Raw genomic sequence first — 19,864 nt, 5'->3', positions numbered from 1 at the left:
GAAAATCACAATTTGGATGTTTTTGGCAGATGCCTGTAGGCTTACAATAGGCACTTTTTAGGACTGCACACAGTTACAATATTACTCACTGACAGGATATCAACAAAATATAAAAAGGCTTTCTAATGTATGCTTGTTATATTTATTCATGTTATATTGCAGTAACTGAATCAGACAATAAAACAAACATGCTTATGTTGGCACTAACATTTTTTTACTTACTAACTCAGGTTGGTTGAAGGAAATTCCCATGTGCAAAAAATATTTTGGGAATTCAATGGCATTATTACTCTGCTTCTACTTCTGAAAAGAAGCCGAACTCAACCCCTTCAAGAAACGATTGCAGATACAATATGGGCACTGGCTGGGGCAAAGGCAGAAGACAGAAGAACCATGGCAGCCAAGATAGGTTCATATCTCTCACGTATAATTGTTCTTTTGACCCAGTAATACCCTGCTGTTTCTGTAGGCTTCCAACTGAATTGGAACCAGAGGTAGAACCTGGCATCCGACACCTTAAGCTTTCATTCCCAACTACCTGAGGGGTCCTTTTACAAAGGCGTGCTGAAAAATGGCCTGCGGTAGTGTAGACGCTTGTTTGGGGTGCACACAGAATCATTTTTCAGCGCACCTATAAAAACGCCTTTTTAAAATTTTTGATGAAAATGGATGTGCGGCAAAATGAAAATTGCTGCGCGTCCATTTTGGGCCTGAGACCTTACCGCCAGCCATTGACCTAGCGGTAAGGTCTCATGCGGTTACCGGGAGTAGAATGATGATTACCGTCCGATTACCGCCCACACGCCAGATAATAAAAATATTTTCTGGCGTGCCTAGCGGACATGCGTCAAAAATGAAATTACCACAAGGGCCATGCGGTAGCCGGGCGGTAACTCAAAACTGACGTGGGTTGGGCGCGCGTAGACACCTACACGGCTTAGTAAAAAGGCTCCTATGTATTTTAAATTTATTTTATAACTTTTACCCCCTCAACATACTGTGGTAAATGACCCTTTGCGTTAGTTCTGTAGGAGAGGAATTCAACAAAATTTATTTATTGGTGCTTATATCCCATATAATCCGAATTCCAATTATTCAGTTCTCTGTGGCTTACAATAACAAGATAATAACATCACACAAATTATTATTTCCAATGAGATGAAGAACAGTATTGATATAGGAACTTTACAGATTAATGAGTTTAAATAGATCATAACATTTTTCAATTGGTGCAAGAAGTTTTGAAAAAGGAAGGCCTTTAGAATTTTTCAAAATGTTGAGTAACTGGTAATACACCTTATCTCATTTGCAATAGAATTCCACCATTTTGAACTTAAGTGAGAAAAATCCCTGTACAATGTGGATTTAAATGTAATGTTTTTGTAGCTGGGGACATGTAGAATGAGCAGGACACTGATGTATTATTTACATGCTTTATTTCTAAGTTTCATGGATAGTTTCTCTATAGACTTTTCTACTAGTGCTGTCCAATTCAGTCGAAAAGTTTTTGATTCGATTCAGTTTGATTCATTCATATGAACTGATTTTTCAATTTGATTTGATTCAGTTCTTTAAGGCTACTATGGAAATTAGTAGATTAGGTGCTTTAATTTAGGCAACCTGGTACATAGAATGAGGGGGTTAATTTATAAAATACCTACATCAGAACTTCAGTGCCACTCTGCCCAAAGTACATCCCTAGCAATGCCTGCATGCAGTTGCATAAAATTACACATGAAGGTGAGCTCTCAGTATCTCATGGTAGAACTTCTGACAGAGCTTGCGATTTCTGTGCAAGTGTATCATCCCCCGAAGCAAACACCCACAGAAGTTGATCTCTCCACAGGAGAACCAAAGACAAACGAACAAACAGTGGATCCAATAAAAGTCCTCTCACAGTTGGTGTCTTCCTAAACAAGGTCTTTATTCAAATCAATAAAAACAACCTGACACGTAACGTGTTTCGGCCGTAATGGCCTGCGTCAGGAGTCTATTGATTTTTGATGCAAAATACCTTGTAAATCAGATGACTCACAGTTTATTAACTGTTAACAGAGATATCGTATGCAATACGCCGCTGCGCTTATCTCTGTCACACACTGTATATCGGTTGTGAATGAACCGATATACAGTGTGTGACAGAGATATCTCTGTTAACAGTTAATAAACTGTGAGTCATCTGACTTACAAGGTATTTTGCATCAAAAATCAATAGACCCCTGACGCAGGCCATTACGGCCGAAACACGTTACGTGTCGGGTTGTTTTTATTGATTTGAATAAAGACCTTGTTTAGGAAGACACCAACTGTGAGAGGACTTTTATTGGCTCCACTGTTTGTTTGAGTGTATCATCCACAACACAAGCTTAGAGGCCACTGTATTTATCGACCAACACAAGAAAATTACAGCTTAAGGGAAAATAAACTAGAACTGGAGATCAAACTTTCTCCCAGATCCAGCGTATTTTAATGCTCAAAACATTATTTCTCCAAATTTGATCTTTACTGTCTGCTTGCATCTCCAACTACTGGATAGTACTAATAGGAAATCTATTTTTACGTTTATTTTTTTAAATGACCCATGGACTTCATACAGTCCAGAAAAACCACAGAAGTGGAAAGAACACCAATGTCCCACGAGGAGTCACATGGAAAGATGAAGAGTGGGAACAGAATCAGGCTCTTCGAAACAGACCAAAGACACTCAATATAGATTGTAAACTTTAATAAACGATGATTCAACACGGTACCATGTTTCGGCACAAAAAGCGCCTTCTTCAGGAGTCTTGGTGAATGTGTCTGACAATCCTTATTGTTATGTCTTCAGAGATGGATCTTTAAAAAGTAAAGCGTCCAGAAACGATATTACTCACAACACTTAACAAAGGTCTTTGTAAAGACCACAGTGTTTTACTTTTTAAAGATCCATCTCTGAAGACATAACAATAACAATTGTCAGACATGTTCATGAGACTCCACTACTGAGAAAACCAAACAAGTCAAATTACTACGGAATGCTACATAGAAAATTCATGCTAACAGTATACCTCGGACACACACACAGAACACATATGTCAAATACATAATAGCTAACTAAAACAGATAAACATACATTAATCCAAAACCTCAAGAAGTCACTCAAAGAAATAGAAAGAGATACATTTCCTCATATACTGGGCAAAATATGAAGATCACACATGCCAAGGATGGTGTTAGGGGAATGCAACTAGGACAACTGTCCCCTGGCCAGAGACAGCCCTATGCCTGCTGAAAGCTGAAGAAGGCATGGCCTGGTAGTGGGCTTTAGGGTTCCCTCCCAAATTTCTGCCCTGGGCCCCAGCCACATCTAACACCAGCTCTGGCAGGATACACATTTCAAATTTGACTTATTCTAATCAGAAAATAATTTTTCTACCTTTTGTTGTCTGGTCATTTTATTTTTCAAATCATGTTGGTCCCAGGCTCTTGTTTCTGTTTCCTTCTGTCTTCTCAATTCATTTGCCAGGGTCTCCTGCCCATTTGACATTTCTTCTTTCTCCATGCTCACCACCCATCTTCTATCTCTGTGTGTACCTATCTTTCCCCATGTTCAGCTTATCTCTTCTCTGTTTCTCCATACTTCCCTGTCCAGCATCTGTCCTGTGACCATCTCCCCGTATTCATCATCAACACTCTATGTCCCTATCCCCTCCCCCGGTGTCCAGTCATCACTTCTGTGATCCTATCCCCCCAAGTCTAGCATCATCCCTCTGTGTCCATATACCCCCTGGCATGCCTAGCATTGCCCCCTCTGTATCCACTCCATATACCATCAGCAAGCAGCATCTTACCCTCCCTTCCATTCAGCTCCAGCCCGCACCTCCAGTGCTGTACCTGTAAGTTAGGCATGAGCTGGCACAAGTGTGAGTCCTGTCCATACTCCACCCAGACTATCTATGTGTTTGCCTATCTGTAAAATATGCCCCATGTAAGAAACACATGTATGTACAGAATAGTGTTGGCATTTACACATATATGTGCACGCATGTGTACATATTTGCCATTACTCTATTGCTTGGCTAGAGTTTCACTGTGGAAAGTTCAGAACAATAGCAAAAAAGAATCCACAGCCACAGTGCTGTTTTGGTTCCTTGCATGCTCAGATCTCCTCAAATTTTATCCATGTGTGATTCATTAATACTCATGTACAAATTGCACTAAAGTATACATTTTTCTCAAAATATAAAACTTCCCTGAAAAAAAGTTTGACTAGTTGTAAGAAAGGCAGAAAGAAGAAAATTTTTTTTCTGTTTTGACGGATGGAAAATATGTTATCACACCAGTTTTTAATGGACGGTTGAAGACAAATTCTTTACATTCCAGTTGTGGAGGCTGATGTCGTCTTTGAACTCTCATGGAGATAGGCATAGAGGTAACGGGCTGGAAAATCCATTTATTTAATCAATGATTAAATTACAACGTGAAAGCAAGGAAGTTACTACTTTGCTACTCTGATCTGTCTCTTGCCCTCTTCCCCAACCCACACAATTACTGGCTATTCTGAAGCAGCCTTCAACAACATTTTCTTTCTAAAGAACTCTTGCAAAATTCTGGTCCTGATAATCGGTGAGGGATTTATGGGGTTCATTTCTCTGTGGTTAGAGATTTATGGTTATAAGGAACACTGAGCTGGACAAAAAAAGTAATTTGTTCTTTTGGGCAGACCGTATAAGTCTGCCCAGCACTATCATCGCCTCCCACCACCGGCTGGCTCTGCTACCCAATCTCGGCTAAGCTCCTAAGGAATGGATCCTAAGGAGCTTAAGTACATAAGTACATAAGTAGTGCCATACTGGGAAAGACCAAAGGTCCATCTAGCCCAGCATCCTGTCACCGACAGTGGCCAATCCAGGTCAAGGGCACCTGGCACGCTCCCTAAACGTAAAAACATTCCAGACAAGTTATACCTAAAAATGCGGAATTTTTCCAAGTCCATTTAATAGCGGTCTATGGACTTGTCCTTTAGGAATCTATCTAACCCCTTTTTAAACTCCGTCAAGCTAACCGCCCGTACCACATTCTCTGGCAACGAATTCCAGAGTCTAATTACACATTGGGTGAAGAAAAATTTTCTCCGATTCGTTTTAAATTTACCACACTGTAGCTTCAACTCATGCCCTCTAGTCCTAGTATTTTTGGATAGCGTGAACAGTCGCTTCACATCCACCCGATCCATTCCACTCATTATTTTATACACTTCTATCATATCTCCCCTCAGCCGTCTCTTCTCCAAGCTGAAAAGCCCTAGCCTTCTCAGCCTCTCTTCATAGGAAAGTCGTCCCATCCCCACTATCATTTTCGTCGCCCTTCGCTGTACCTTTTCCAATTCTACTATATCTTTTTTGAGATACGGAGACCAGTACTGAACACAATACTCCAGGTGCGGTCGCACCATGGAGCGATACAACGGCATTATAACATCCGCACACCTGGACTCCATACCCTTCCTAATAACACCCAACATTCTATTCGCTTTCCTAGCCGCAGCAGCACACTGAGCAGAAGGTTTCAGCGTATCATCGACGACGACACCCAGATCCCTTTCTTGATCCGTAACTCCTAACGTGGAACCTTGCAAGACGTAGCTATAATTCGGGTTCCTCTTACCCACATGCATCACTTTGCACTTGTCAACATTGAACTTCATCTGCCACTTGCACGCCCATTCTCCCAGTCTCGCAAGGTCCTCCTGTAATCGTTCACATTCCTCCGGCGACTTGACGACCCTGAATAATTTTGTGTCATCGGCGAATTTAATTACCTCACTAGTTATTCCCATCTCTAGGTCATTTATAAATACATTAAAAAGCAACGGACCCAGCACAGACCCCTGCGGGACCCCACTAACTACCCTCCTCCACTGAGAATACTGGCCACGCAATCCTACTCTCTGCTTCCTATCTTTCAACCAGTTCTTAATCCATAATAGTACCCTACCTCCGATTCCATGACTCTGCAATTTCTTCAGGAGTCTTTCGTGCGGCACTTTGTCAAACGCCTTCTGAAAATCCAGATATACAATATCAACCGGCTCCCCATTGTCCACATGTTTGCTTACCGAGATTGGGTGGCAGAGCCAGCCAGTGGTGGGAGGCGAGGATAGTGCTGGGCAGACTTATATGGTCTGTGCCAGAGCCAGTGGTGGGAGGCGGGGCTGGTGGTTGGGAGGCGGGGATAGTGCTGGACAGACTTATATGGTCTGTGCCCTGAAGAGGACAGGTACAAATCAAAGTAGGGTATACACAAAAAGTAGCACATATGAGTTTGTCTTGTTGGGCAGACTGGATGGACCATGCAGGTCTTTTTCTGCCGTCATTTACTATGTTACTATGTTATCTGATCCACTAGTTCTGCATCAGTTGTCACATAAATAAAGAGGCTCTTTCACTAAGCCATGTTATAAATCTAGTGCTGGTTTTACAGCAGAGCAGACCTTAGCACGACCCATGTTAATGTCTGTCAAACCTTTAAACCAGCAGCATGGGAGCACACCCACTCCAGTTGCTTAATTTGGTTTGGGCAGGAAACTAGGTGTGATACATGCGGGTCGGAAGTTTGGCCTGCAGTGACAGCTAGCCTGTGTACCGGTACGGCACGCACGCAACCGCTAATAGCACGGCCGCGTTTACCACCACTTCAAGATGAGGCAGTACGTGCAGTTACACTACTGGCAATCCAGTAGTATGGCCATGGCCCTAATTCCAATCAGCTCTCCCTCCCAATCTTCTGAACCCACACAAATCCATTCCCCCGCATGCTAATACCCCCTTCCAATCCATCCCTTCAACTGATAATAAACCTCTATGATCCCCTCAATCTGCTCCTCCAATTCCTCTCCCTGTCAAAATCCACCCATGTAGTAAAGTTCCTCCCACCTGCCACCAACCTGCCCATCTACTGGACTCCCCTAGACCTTCCAGCCCAACCCCCCTAGGACTTACCCAGATGTCTGATGTTCTAGTGGCACCCACTCCATCCAGCATTGGGTTCAAAATGGCATTTCTGATCCCTAGTGGTAGTCTTGTGGAACTGCCCCTAGGGGGAGCCAGCCTTCTATATAAGAGACAAGAAGAGACTCCCTGCCTCTGCTTCCCACCACCACCCCACTAAAAATTTCCTGAAGGCCCAGTGGACCCTGGATCCCCAAACTCCTCTCCCCCCCCAACTTTCCTGGTAGTTTGGTGGGTCTTGAATCCCCCACCAGGGCCCTGGCCCAGGCATCCAGGTTAAAGCACCCTGTAATCTATGCACATGGCATAGGGAGTCCCTCAACCAAAGAGCCCGAATGCTGCTGGACACGTAGACCAAAGTACTTACTTGGTCCAGGGATGCATCAGATGGTGTCCTTTTCATCCTGCTGACAATTTAGAAAATGGTGGCACCTGATTGCTAGCAGTGTATTAGAATGCATCGCTAGGGATCAGTCTGCCAAATAAAGGGTTGCCTCCATTATTGGGAAGCTTTGCCATAATTTGGCAGACTGACCCTAGTGGTGTGTCTCAATGCATCCCTATGGATTAGGCACCACCATTTTCAGAAATGGCAGAAGTAGGACACTGCTGAATGTTTTCCCAGACCAGGTATTGGTACATGGGGGGGGGGGGGGGGGAGGCGTGGTCCAGCAGCATGGAGGCTCTCTGGAGAAGGGCCTTCCTGTTCTTGTTGCTCAGTCCAGAGGTGCCGGGTTCAAGGGTGTGCTGAATTGGGAAGCCCAGGCCAGCAGTGTCATGGGCCAGATAGCCTCAGGGGTTGTGCGGCTACCAGGTCCACTTATTCTATGAATCTTCTCAGGCCAAGTGCGGCATTTCAACTCAGTTGACCCTGCTGCTTCTGCATAGGTCTCTACTTCAGCCCTGAGCTGAAGATTCTGCACTAAAGGGAAAGCAAAAAAAAAATCACATCAGCATGTTTTTTTTTGTACATTGGGAACAATTTGCATGCCAACCACGTTACTCTTTAGCATGATGGTTTTGCTGTGGTATTTTTCCATGCTAAAAACCCCCTAACTGCATTGACAGGGGGGAAATCTAAAATATAACTGCTGTGCTAAAGGATGGGTTCCTTCGATTGTCCCATTCCTGCTTCCTTCACTTCTCCAGGGCCAGGTAGTCCATTAGTCATCAATCTTAGTACAGAATGTAGATGACCAGGTAATGTAACTGTATATGTTCTTAATCCTTTCACTTTTCAGGTGTAAATCTACTGGTTGAGTTCCTGGGATCCTTGTCTTACAAGCTCCACCTGATAGGATTAGAAGGCCTCACTGTTCTTGTGCAAGGCCCATATGACATGGAACATGCCATTGCCTCGGCGAATGCAGTGCCTCATCTTGTAAGACTTTTGCGATCAGAGAAAAAGAACATAGTCTTACGTACAATCCAAGCTCTTCGACATGTGTGCCTCGGTGTTGGTATGTGCCAATAGGGCCTACAATATTTAACTATGTGTGTAGTGGTCAACATTTTGCTGACTACTGCTGACGTTATCCCCGGAAACTCAATGCCAGGCTTCAGCATTGAATTTCTGGGTATACAGAGGTGATGATGTTACAAGAAATGCTACAGTTCCAAAATGATATTTAAGAACCGGGGGAATTACTCAGAGCATGTGGTAATATTTCTAGTTTCTAAGAACATGCGCTGTATTTATAAGTTTTAAGATATATATTTTGATTTATTCTCCACCAATTACCTCTAAGGTAATAAGATTTACAATTGCAAGAATAAAAAGGAATTTACATTAAACTGCACTGCAAGGTTTAAGAACCTGTGCTCAGAACATAAAGACCATATATTTAGCTTCAAAAGGGTTTATTTATAATACAGTTAATGTAATCAATGTTGCAAGCAAGAGGCAATAGCTTTAGAATCTTTGCAGGAGAAATATGCTTAAACACAAGATAACAGGTTTAAATCAAAAGTTAACTTACAAAAGTCTTTGTTGTTGTCCAGCTGATTGATGAGCACATGGTGACCGGAGAAGAGATCCTCACAGCAGTCAGGAGAGGAGAAGAGTCTGTGGGGAACAGCTCCTGTTTTTATACTGTTAGTGTGCAGGGAAACATGATCGCATGTCCTGATTATTTACTTCCTGGTTGCACTGGGCCCTGGGTAATTGCAAAGCATTATGGTCTTAGGGTTCACTGAGTTGTGGGTAATTTGCAAAGGATTATGGTCCCGGGTGCACTGGGTAATGTAGTTCATAGAGGAACATGATCACATGCTGTAAGCCTTTGGCGTCTTGTTGTCTGAGGTAGCCAGCAAATGGCCTGGCCTTCTGTTTATGCTTCCTCTGAGTCCTTTTGTCTTTAGTAGGTGTAGTTCACACCTCTCCAGTTGGTGTCTTTGATCTTTGTTGTGTTGATCAACCAGGCTTTTGATCAGTCCTTTCAGGTGGGAGGGGGAAGAGGAACTTGAAGTCTCCTTGAAGCAGTTTCTTATTTGTTTCTGAATAGCCTCTTGTTGAGGGTAGTAGATGTGCTGATGGCTTTAGGTAACCACCCAGCCAAGCTTTTGTTATCAGTAGTTACCAAAGGGGGGAAACGGGGGGGGGGGGGGGGGGAGGGATGAAAGCCATACCAGTTGATCTGCTGCAGCTTATCTGACCTAGCAAAATCAATAATTCTGACAACTAACTCACATCATGCTACATATTTCAATAATTCTGACAACCAAACTCATATCATGCTACAATGAAAACATACTGTCAAAATACTAAGGCGTTCTACTTATTATGTCCAAAAGAGCACAGCAATAATATTCAAAAATAGAAAGTAGAAAAGTGAGTGCCACCAAGTACTATTCTGATTGAATCTCAGGGACGTCTCATATAGTCTCATTTGGCTGTATGTACGAAAGAATACTCTTATCTACCAGCCATGACAGTCTTTAATCATTGACGACCCCCACCATCCAAATTTTATAAGTGTTCTATATGCAAAAAATATTAATGTGAGAAGTACTTGAGGCACACACTTAAAAACAGTAGGAAGGCATCAATTTAAACCACCACTGTTTACGCTGTCTCATGTGCAAACTCTAACATTCAGCAACTACATGAGATTCAATCACTTATCTGTGCGTGTATTGAGGAGCATCCAGGAACCTTTATTATCCCGACAGGACCTGTTTCGCTGGGTTGCTTTGTCAAGGGATAATCCTGCAAGACCATCAATACAGAATAAAAAATTGATTAATAAATTGATTAATTAATTCAGAATCATGAAAACATAGCCAGTAAAGTGCGATATTCAGTACTTAACCAGCTATGGCAGGGGTTCCCAAACCTGTCCTAAGAGAACCCCAGCCAGTCAGGCTTTCAAGATATCCACAATGAATATGTATGGGGTAAATCTGAATACCAAGGAGGCAGTGTAAGCAAACTGATCTCATGAATATTCATTGTAGATATTCTGAAAACCTGACTGATGGGGGGTTCCCCCAGGATAGGTTTGGGAATCACCAGGCTATGGTGAACCGCATAAAGACAGGACCGACTTTTAATCAGTCCTCTTTATGTGGTTACCTTGGCCGGTTAACCTCGCATAATTGCTAGCACCTAATTTTCGGGAATTGGGTGCACAAATGACAGTATTCTATAACAGTCCTCTTAAGCCAATATGTTTCAAAATCCCAGTTCCCATTGCCAGCTTGATTTTTTTTTTTTTTTTTTTTAACAAGAGGCTTTATTGAGAGAAATCACAAGGTACAACTTAAAACCAGACATATGCTTATCATACAGGTTCCTCTCACATTACTCTAAAAAGCAATAACATTTCTTGTAACATTTAAACTTTTTTATATATATCTAGGAACACCCCCCCCCCCCCCTCCCCATTCCTTCTTCTCATCTTTGTCTCATTCCTAAAGAAGACTCCAAAATCCATATCTACAATGGAAATTTGGTTACAGGTGCCCAAATCTGTTTCCATTTTGTTAAGGTTTTATTCTCCTCGGCCTTTAATTTTTCCATATTACTTATATACCAAACTAAATTATACCATCTCCGGATTGAGGGACAGCTTTCCTGCCTCCACATCCGGGCTATCATCAATCGTGCAGCATTAAAACATTGTTTTGCCAATTGGCCTCCCTGAGTGGTGAGTCCCATAATTGGTTTATTAAATAAAAACACTGCAGGATCCCACGGTATGGAACCCCCCACCCACCTATGTATCCTCTCTCGCACCGATTTCCAGAATGCTTGCACTTTTCTACATGACCACCAAATGTGTCCCATTGTACCAAGCTGCCCACAGCCTCTCCAACATAGTTTCGATGTCCCAGGATACATATGACACAGACGTGATGGGGTGAGATACCAACGGTATATTACCTTTGTACTATTTTCTTGAATATTAATTGCTGGTGAACTACTCACTGAGGCTCGCTCCATCTGCTGCCATTCTTCTAAGGTATATTTCACTCCCAATTCACTTTCCCACTTATCCCGATGTTTACAGCTTATCTTCATGGAGTCTCTCAGGTACCTATATAACTTAGAGATTAGACCCTTGGACTTTTCAGTTTCTACACATAGCTGCTCCAAGAGTGTAATCTCCCCTCTTAATTTGCATTTCAGACCCATTGTCTGAAAATAGTGAATGATCTGATTATATGCATATTGATCTTGCTGAGGCAAGTCATATTCATTAGCCAATTCTCGAAATGTAACAAAACTCCCATCTCTTATCAACTGCCCCCACCATATCAATCTCTTTTTCCGCCAGTTAACAAAAGGGGACATTTGACATCCAGGAGGGAATGCCGCATTATAAGCTATGGGTGTAAGGCGTGTTTCATAAAATCCCTTCGTTCTCTCCAACTTGTCCCAGCAAGAAAAAGTGTATTGAATAATTGGATTTAAAGGTTGAGCTAAATATCGATATCTGGGTGCCAACCAAAGGAGCTGCCCCAACCGAAGAGGGCTTCGTATCATATACTGCTCCATCTTAATCCATAGCTTATGATCTGATTCATGAAACCACTCAATTGCAGCTTTCGCCTGGGCAGCTCTGTGATATAGCTCCAAATTAGGTACCCCTAGTCCACCCTTATTTTTCCTAGCAGCATATAGAAGAGATCTAGGGAGACGTGCCCTATGACCCTGCCATATAAAGTGTTCTATTTTTGTTTGTAGCAAGGTGAGCATACGGTTATTTATGGAAAGTGGGATCGACTGAAACAAGTAGAGCAGACGCGGGAGAATATTCATCTTTATAGTTGCCACTCTTCCAAACCATGAAAGATATAAAGGGTCCCATCTATCCAAATCTTTCCTAATTTCCTTAATCAGAGGCAAATAATTTGTTGCACTCATATCATTCAATTTACAGGTAAGTACCACCCCCAAATATCGCAGTCCCCGAGAGACCCAAGTTAGTGGATAAGTCTGACAGCAAGTCTGATACTCTCCTTCCTCCATAGCCACTGCCATGGCCTCAGTTTTTGTATAGTTGATCTTAAAGCCCGACACTTGACTATAGGACTCAATTTCAGTGAATACTGCTGCCAATGATGTTAAAGGAGAGGTTAAGGTCAACAAAATGTCATCTGCAAAAAGAGCAATTTTTGATTCCCATCTCCCCGCTTTTACCCCTTGGACATTCTGATTAGATCTAATAGTGTGAGCTAGAGGTTCCATAACAAGAGCAAATAGTAAAGGGGAAAGAGGGCAGCCTTGACGTGTACCTCGTGATAGTTCAAAAAAAGGAGACGTATTACCATTAATCTTAATACATGCCCTAGGTGTAGTATATAATTCTTGTATTAGTCCCCTAAACATAGGTCCAAATCCAAACTTTTGCAATACCGAGTGCAAAAAGGACCAATGCACTCGGTCGAAAGCCTTCTCAGCATCTATGCTCAATAAACAGCAAGAGGACTGTTGTTGTTGTGTCAAGTATATGACATCCATTGTTCTCCGAATATTATCTGAGGCTTGTCTGCCCATTATAAAGCCTACCTGATCCAAATGTATTAAGGTTGGCAGGATAGTTACTAACCGAGTGGCCATCACTTTTGCAAGTATACGTACATCAACATTTAGTATGGAAATCGGGCGATACGAGGCACACTCAGTAATTTCCTTATTGGGTTTGAGAATGACAGCTATCCATGCGTCCTTCATGGTTGAGGGCAAATTCCCTCCATCCCTTACAAAATTTAGCACTTCTGTCAATACAGGTGCGAGATATGGAGCAAACATTTTATAGTATTCTCCAGTATACCCGTCCACTCCCGGAGATTTGCCTGTTTTCAATGTCTTAATAGCCTGGAGTACCTCCTTAACCTCTATCGGAGCCTCTAATTTGCTCCAGTGCTCTGGAAGTAGTGTTGGGAGATTTAATTTCTCTAGGTACGCTTGGATAGCAGTGTTTTGTATGGAGGAATCCCCAGTATATAATTCTGCGTAAAATTCCCTAAATCTCTCCCTAATAGCTCGGGATGTGGAAAGAGCAATGCCCCTTTTATCTTTAATCCGGAATATGTTTCTGTCCATCTTAAGTTTACGCAAACGAAGTGCCAATTGACGGTTAATTTTATTTCTTCCATTATATACATGGAGCCGAAGTTTCTCGTTAATAAAATCAAGCTCCCCTAAAAGCAACTCATCTAAGTGGAGCCTCGCCTCCTGAAGAGCGCTATATGTTTTAGTAGAGCCTGTTCGCTTGTGAACAGCCTCCAACTCATCAATCTTGCCCCTCCAGTATTGCTTCAAGGCCTCCCGCCTTCGTTTAAGATGACCCGCTACTGATATAAAATGGCCACGTGAGACTGCTTTCAATGCGTCCCATACGACTGCAATTGAGGGCCCCAAATCCAAGTTAAATTTTAAGTATTCTTTAAGCATTTTCACATAATCTGCACATAGGTGTTTATCTTTTAACAGGGTATTATTAAAAGTCCACATTTTCTGTCCTTCATCAACCTCTGAAAGTACCATTTGTACCTCACATGGAGCATGATCTGAAATAGTAATATTTCCAATTTGTGCCTCCTTCACTTGTCCTCCCAGCAATTTATCCAGGAGGAGGTAGTCTATACGGGAGTAAGAATCATGCACCGGGGAATAGAATGAGTAATCCCTGTCCCGGGGGTGTCCATCCCTCCATGTATCAAAAAGACCCATCTCTTCCACCCATAGTGCCATCTGATCAGCTAACGTTCTATCTGCCCGGGACACAGATCCCGAGCGATCTAGGCTCGGGTTCATGGTAGCATTGAAATCGCCTCCCAATATGAGTTTGCCACCCACCATGGGTCTAATATTTCTTTTTAGTGTTTTTAAGAAGGAGGTTTGGTTCACATTTGGCCCATATATGGATCCCCAGGTATACTCCTTAGACTCCAACTGTCCCCTGATTAGAAGGTATCGCCCAGCTGTATCTCTCTTAATTTGCTGGGTCTGTATGGGTATACTATCATGAAAGAGTATTGCAACCCCTCCCCTTTTACTATTGGTAATATCAGAAGCAAAATAAATTTTTGAATAAGAGGCAGGGCGGAACAAGTATTCATGCGCTCGCTTCAGATGTGTTTCTTGTAACATTACCACCTGTGGATGCAATCTAGTTAACTCTTGGTATATCATCTGTCTTTTTCTCGGAGAGTTTAAACCTTTAACATTCCAAGTAACTATTTTTAGATCTGACTTCATTTACTTTCCTAAATCAGGGAAAAAGCCTGTACCAAAGCTTATAACAGCCATTGTAATAGAATCTTTCCCCTTTACAAGTATAGAAGAAGAACAATCCCTCCCACCCCCTCCCCCCTCCCCTTTCCCATCAGTGTATTCCAGTAGGGAAGTGCAGAAAACAAAATCTCCACCCTTACCCATCTAGATCTCCCAGAGAGGACAACAGCCTCATTCACAGCCCAACCCCCAACTCCCCCACATCCTTGAAATACAACACCTCGCATTGATATAAATGCACTTCCTCTCACTTCTCTAGACGTTTTCAGTCATGAATATTCAAAACTCTAATAATGTTCCAGTTCATGTTACGGATCGTGTTGTCGTCTTTCGTGGCTTTTTTGCTGTATTAAAGACTTGCTTCCATTGATGAATTTTATCTCTCACTTTATTAGTCGCTGTTGTTTCCTCAGTTCCCATCTCCATTAGGCCAGCCAATTGAAGTAGTTGTTTCGCATCCGCAACTGTACGTACACGATGTGATTTGCCTGCTATGACAAAGCAAAGGGCAAATGGAAAAGCCCATCGATATTTAATAGTATGTTTATTCAAAGTATCCAGGATCGGTTTCATCTCCCTGCGCCATTGCAGTGTATATGCTGATAAATCTTGGTAGACTGTTATCAAAGTATCATTGTACTTCAGTTCTTTCTGCTGGCGAGCTAGGGTAAGTAGTTGCTCTTTTTCAGAAAACTTCCAGAACCTGACAATAATATCTCTTGATCTATTAGTTTGCGGACTACCCAATGCTCTGTGAGCTCTTTCAATCTCAGGTACAGGCAGATCTGGCTGTGCCTCCAGGAGTTGCCTACAGATTTCTTGTATAATTTTCAGGACGTCTTCCTGGGCTCCTCCTTCCGGCACCCCACGAAACCGCAAATTTTTCCGTCTGCTGCGGTTTTCAATGTCATCTATCTTATATTGTAGCTCAGACATCTGCGTTGTAATACCTTCCTCACATTGTCGCATTTGTTGTACTACTTCCACGTGCTCATCCATTCGCACTTCTAAATCTTCAATACGGGTGCCTACCTCTTTAAGTTCACCCCGTAGATTATCAATGCGCTCTACTATATCCGCTTTCATGTGGGCCAAGTCTTTTTTTAAATCCATAAGCAACCGGGTAGAATGTGATTTCCTCACACCACCCGTGTCTTCTTCCGATCTTTCCGATTCGAAATCTGGCGCGAGGGTGTTTTGGATGTGCGTTGGCTACTGCGCATCGCGCTTCGCGCCTCTAAATTTTTCATTTTTTGTGACATGTCGCCTTCCTATCTTTCAAGCAAGGTTGTGCCAGCGAAGAAAAAACAAAAGTTGTCGTATTTACCGCTAAAGTTCGCTATTATAGCTGGATGGGTCGGGAGCTACAGAGTCAGGCTTCCATCGAGGACTGTGACGTCACCGGAAGTCCCATTGCCAGCTTGATTTAACCACTCACGCTGACAGCTGATGTGATCAAGCGCACATTTTCTTTTCAATTAGAAATTCCCATAGTTACAAGCTTCTAAGTTATGAAACACTGGTGGAAGGTCCCATTTCCCATAGCATGTAGAACTGTGGATGGGAGGCTTTTCCAAACCTCTTATTATTCACTGGGTGAAATAAATAAACCCTACAATCTTTGACCTTTCTAGGGCACTGGTTTATTTATACATTAAATACAAGAAAGTGCTATGAATAGTCTGGTAACAGTGTTCAGTGCCTATTACATAGTTTTTGCTATACAGATATACACCAAAGAGAAATGATATGAAGGCTAACTGAACTCATTTCTTGTCATTTGTTCGTTTAAGCTTACTGTCCACATCACAGGAGCCAGAAAGCAGTCATAAACTCCAGAGGGCTGAGGTTTTTAGCAGCGCTGATGATCCATTCACATTGTGAAGTAATCCAGGTGGAGGCAGCCTATGCCCTGGCAGCTGTGGTGCTAGGTAAATTGCTGACTGATTCACCAATTTATTAGGGATCTGAATTCATGTGCACACATTCAGTTTGTGTGGAGGGGCATAATCGAATGCGAATGCCCATCTCCATGGGCGTCTATCTCCGAGAACGGGTACGTGAAGGGGCGGGACAAACCATATTTTCGAAAAAAATGGGCGTCCATCTTTTTTCCGATAATACAGTTTGTGCCAGCCAAATGCATTGGATTTGTGCGGATTTCAGCTGGGCGGTATTGTTTTTCAGCGATAATGGAAACCGAAGGTGCCCAGCTCAAAAACGAACAAATCCAAGGCATTGGGTCGTGGGAGGGGCCAGGATTCGTAGTGCACTGGTCCCCCTCACATGCTAGGACACCAACCGGGCACCCTAGGGGGCACTTGTAACAATTAAAAAAAAAGTTAACTACCTCTGAAGTCCATAGCTCCCTTCCCTTGGGTGTTGAGCCCCCCAAATCCCCCCCCCAAACCCACTCCCCACAACTCTACACCATTACTATAGCACTTATGGCTGAAGGGGGGCACCTAGATGTGGGTACAGTGGGTTTTGGGGGCGGTTTGGAGGGCTCACCACAAGTGTAACAGGTAGGGGGGAGGATGGGCCTGGGTCCACCTGCCTGAAGTCCACTGAACCCACTAACAACTGCTCCAGGGACCTGCATATTACTGTGATGGAGCTGGGTATGACATTTGAGGCTGGCATACAGGCTGGAAAAAAAGTTTTTAAAGTTGTTTTTTTTGGGTGGGAGGGAGTTAGTGACCACTGGGGGAGCCATGGGTGGTCATCCCCGATTCCCTCTGGTGGTCATCTGGTCATTTAGGGCACTTTTTTGGGACTTGTTCATGAAAAAAAGGGTCCAAAAAAAGTGACCCAAATTTGCACTAAGAACGCCTTTCTTTTTTCGATTATCGGCCGAAGACGCCCATCTCTCGGCCGATAACCAAGCCCCAGTCCCGCCTTCACCCCGCCTCCGACACCCCCCCCCCCCTCATCAACTTTGTTCGTTCCTGCGACGGAGTGCAGTTGAAGACGCCCAAAATCGGCTTTCGATTATACTGATTTGGGCGCCCACGGGAGAAAGATGCCCATCTCCCAATTTGGGTCGAAATTTGGCCGTCTTTCTCTTTCGAAAATAAGGCGGATAGGCACCTAAAAATTTAAAGTGCTCACAAATCACCTGCCCTTGCATATACCTAAGAATTAAGGGATGTACAACTGAAGTGTACAGAAAAAAAGCTCTTGCATGCATGCAGAGGGCAATTGTATAAATTGGCACTTCTTTATAAGCACCCCAGTGCATCGTGGCAAGTGCCATACTATTTTTAACTATTTTATATATATATTTTTTGGTGGGGGGTGTTCATTTCTTTCCCTGTTGTCTGTTTATGGTTATTGCAAAATTGGATTTATATGTTATATTTTATACTGTTTGTTTCCTGTTGAGCATCCATATTTCTCTATTGCCTTTGTTTTATTGTATATTATTTGTTTACTTTTTTATGTCACTTGATATAGCCTTCCTGTATTTATGAATCTCAAAGTTTATAGGTGTTGTTTCTAAACTCCTGATGCAAGGTTTTCAGCTGAAACATGATGACCATGTCAGGTCCTTTTAATAAAGGCTGATTTCACTCGCACACCCTTTATGTGTGTTTTTTACGTCACCCTTTGCTTTTCCTACACTCAAACTGGTATTGGCATGTCTTACATTTAGGTGAACTCAGTTATTCTGTAAATTACGTGTGTACATTGGAATCCCATCCATGCTCCACCCACGTGTACGCCCCCTTCCAGCTGCATGCTATAGGATGTACGCACACCTGTATAGAATAGCACTTAGGGTACTTACACTCATTTTCTCTGCACTTATGTGCACAAAGGGACATGTACCTATCCTGCTTATTTTCGAAAGAGATCGCCGGCCATCTTCCGACACAAATCGGGAGATGGCCGGCCGCCATCTCCTGAACCCGGCCAAATCGGTATAATCGAAAGCCAATTTTGGCCGGCTCCAACTGCTTTCCGTCGCAGAGCTGGCCAAAGTTAAAGGGGGCGTTTCCGCAGGGTACGGAAGGCGGGGTGTGGTTATGAGAAGGCCGGCATCGGCCGATAATGAAAAAAAGAAGGCCGGCTCTAACGAGCACTTCGCCGGCTTCACTTGGTCCATTTATTTTTAGGACCAAGCCTCCAAAAAGTGCCCCAGTTGACCAGATGACCACTGGTGGGAATCAGGGATCACCTCCCCTTACTCCCCCAGTGGTCACCAACCCCCTCCCACCCCCCCCCCAAAAAAAGAAACATTTTTTGCCAGCCTCAAATGTCATACCCAGCTCCCTGACAGCAGTATGCAGGTCCCTGGAGCAGTTTTTTGTGGGTGCAGTGCACTTCAGGCAGGTGGACCCAGGCCCACCCCCCCTATCTGTTACACTTGTGGTGGTAAATGATAGCCCTCCAACCCCCCCCCCCCCGCAAAACCCACTGTACCCACATGTAGGTGCCCCCTTCACCCCTTAGGGCTATGGTAGTGGTGTAGAGTTGTGCAGAGTGGGTTTTTTTGGGGGGGGGATTTGGGGGGCTCAGCACCCAAGGTAAGGGAGCTATGCACCTGGGAGCAATTTTTGAAGTCCACTGCAGTACCCCCTAGGGTGCCCGGTTGGTGTCCTGGCATATCAGGGGGACCAGTGCACTACAAATGCTGGCTCCTCCCACGACCAAATGGCTTGGATTTGGCCGGGTTTGAGATCGCCGGCATTGGTTTCCATTATTGCCAGAAACCAATGCCGGCCATCTCTAAAGCCGGCCCAAATGCTAAGATTTGGCCGGCTCCAACCGTATTATCGAAAGGAAAGATAGCCGGCTATCTTATTTCGATAATACGGTTGGGCCGGCGCCGTTCAATTATGCTCCATGTGCACGTATTATAGAATTACCTTCATAATGTGCGCAAAAATGTGTGAAAAAATGTGAAAAAACACCTGAAAATTGCAACAACTTCTAGCTAAGGGCCCTGTTTACAAAGGCATGCAAGCATTTTTAGCATGCGCTAACCATGTAGATACCCATAATATTCCTCTGGGCATCTACACAATTTGCGTGCACTAAAAACGCTAGCGTGCCTTTGTTATCAGGGCCCTAAATGTTTTTTGATTATGCACACCTCTATGATTTATCTCACTCAGGAGGCCAAGAT

The 19,864-nt window shown here is 43.3% G+C and overlaps 1 protein-coding gene across 3 annotated transcripts in view; it reads left to right on the top strand.

Annotated features, from left to right (window-relative positions):
• LOC115470867 (ankyrin and armadillo repeat-containing protein-like) overlaps positions 1-19,864 on the top strand; it is a 68,516-nt gene that overhangs the window by 13,625 nt on the left and 35,027 nt on the right. For 2 of the 3 annotated variants that reach the window (XM_030204460.1, XM_030204462.1), the window contains exons 3-5: positions 231-409; positions 8,231-8,449; positions 16,527-16,664. In XM_030204460.1, coding sequence (XP_030060320.1) covers positions 231-409; positions 8,231-8,449; positions 16,527-16,664 — 536 coding nt within the window. The remainder of the gene's footprint in view (positions 1-230; positions 410-8,230; positions 8,450-16,526; positions 16,665-19,864) is intronic. The other variant, XM_030204461.1, reaches the window with a different exon arrangement.

The sequence above is a fragment of the Microcaecilia unicolor genome, chromosome 5, assembly GCF_901765095.1.
Source record: "Microcaecilia unicolor chromosome 5, aMicUni1.1, whole genome shotgun sequence".
Taxonomy (NCBI): Eukaryota; Metazoa; Chordata; class Amphibia; order Gymnophiona; family Siphonopidae; genus Microcaecilia; species Microcaecilia unicolor.
Note: the sequence above shows the minus strand (reverse complement) of the source record. Positions and strands in the feature narration are given on the sequence as shown.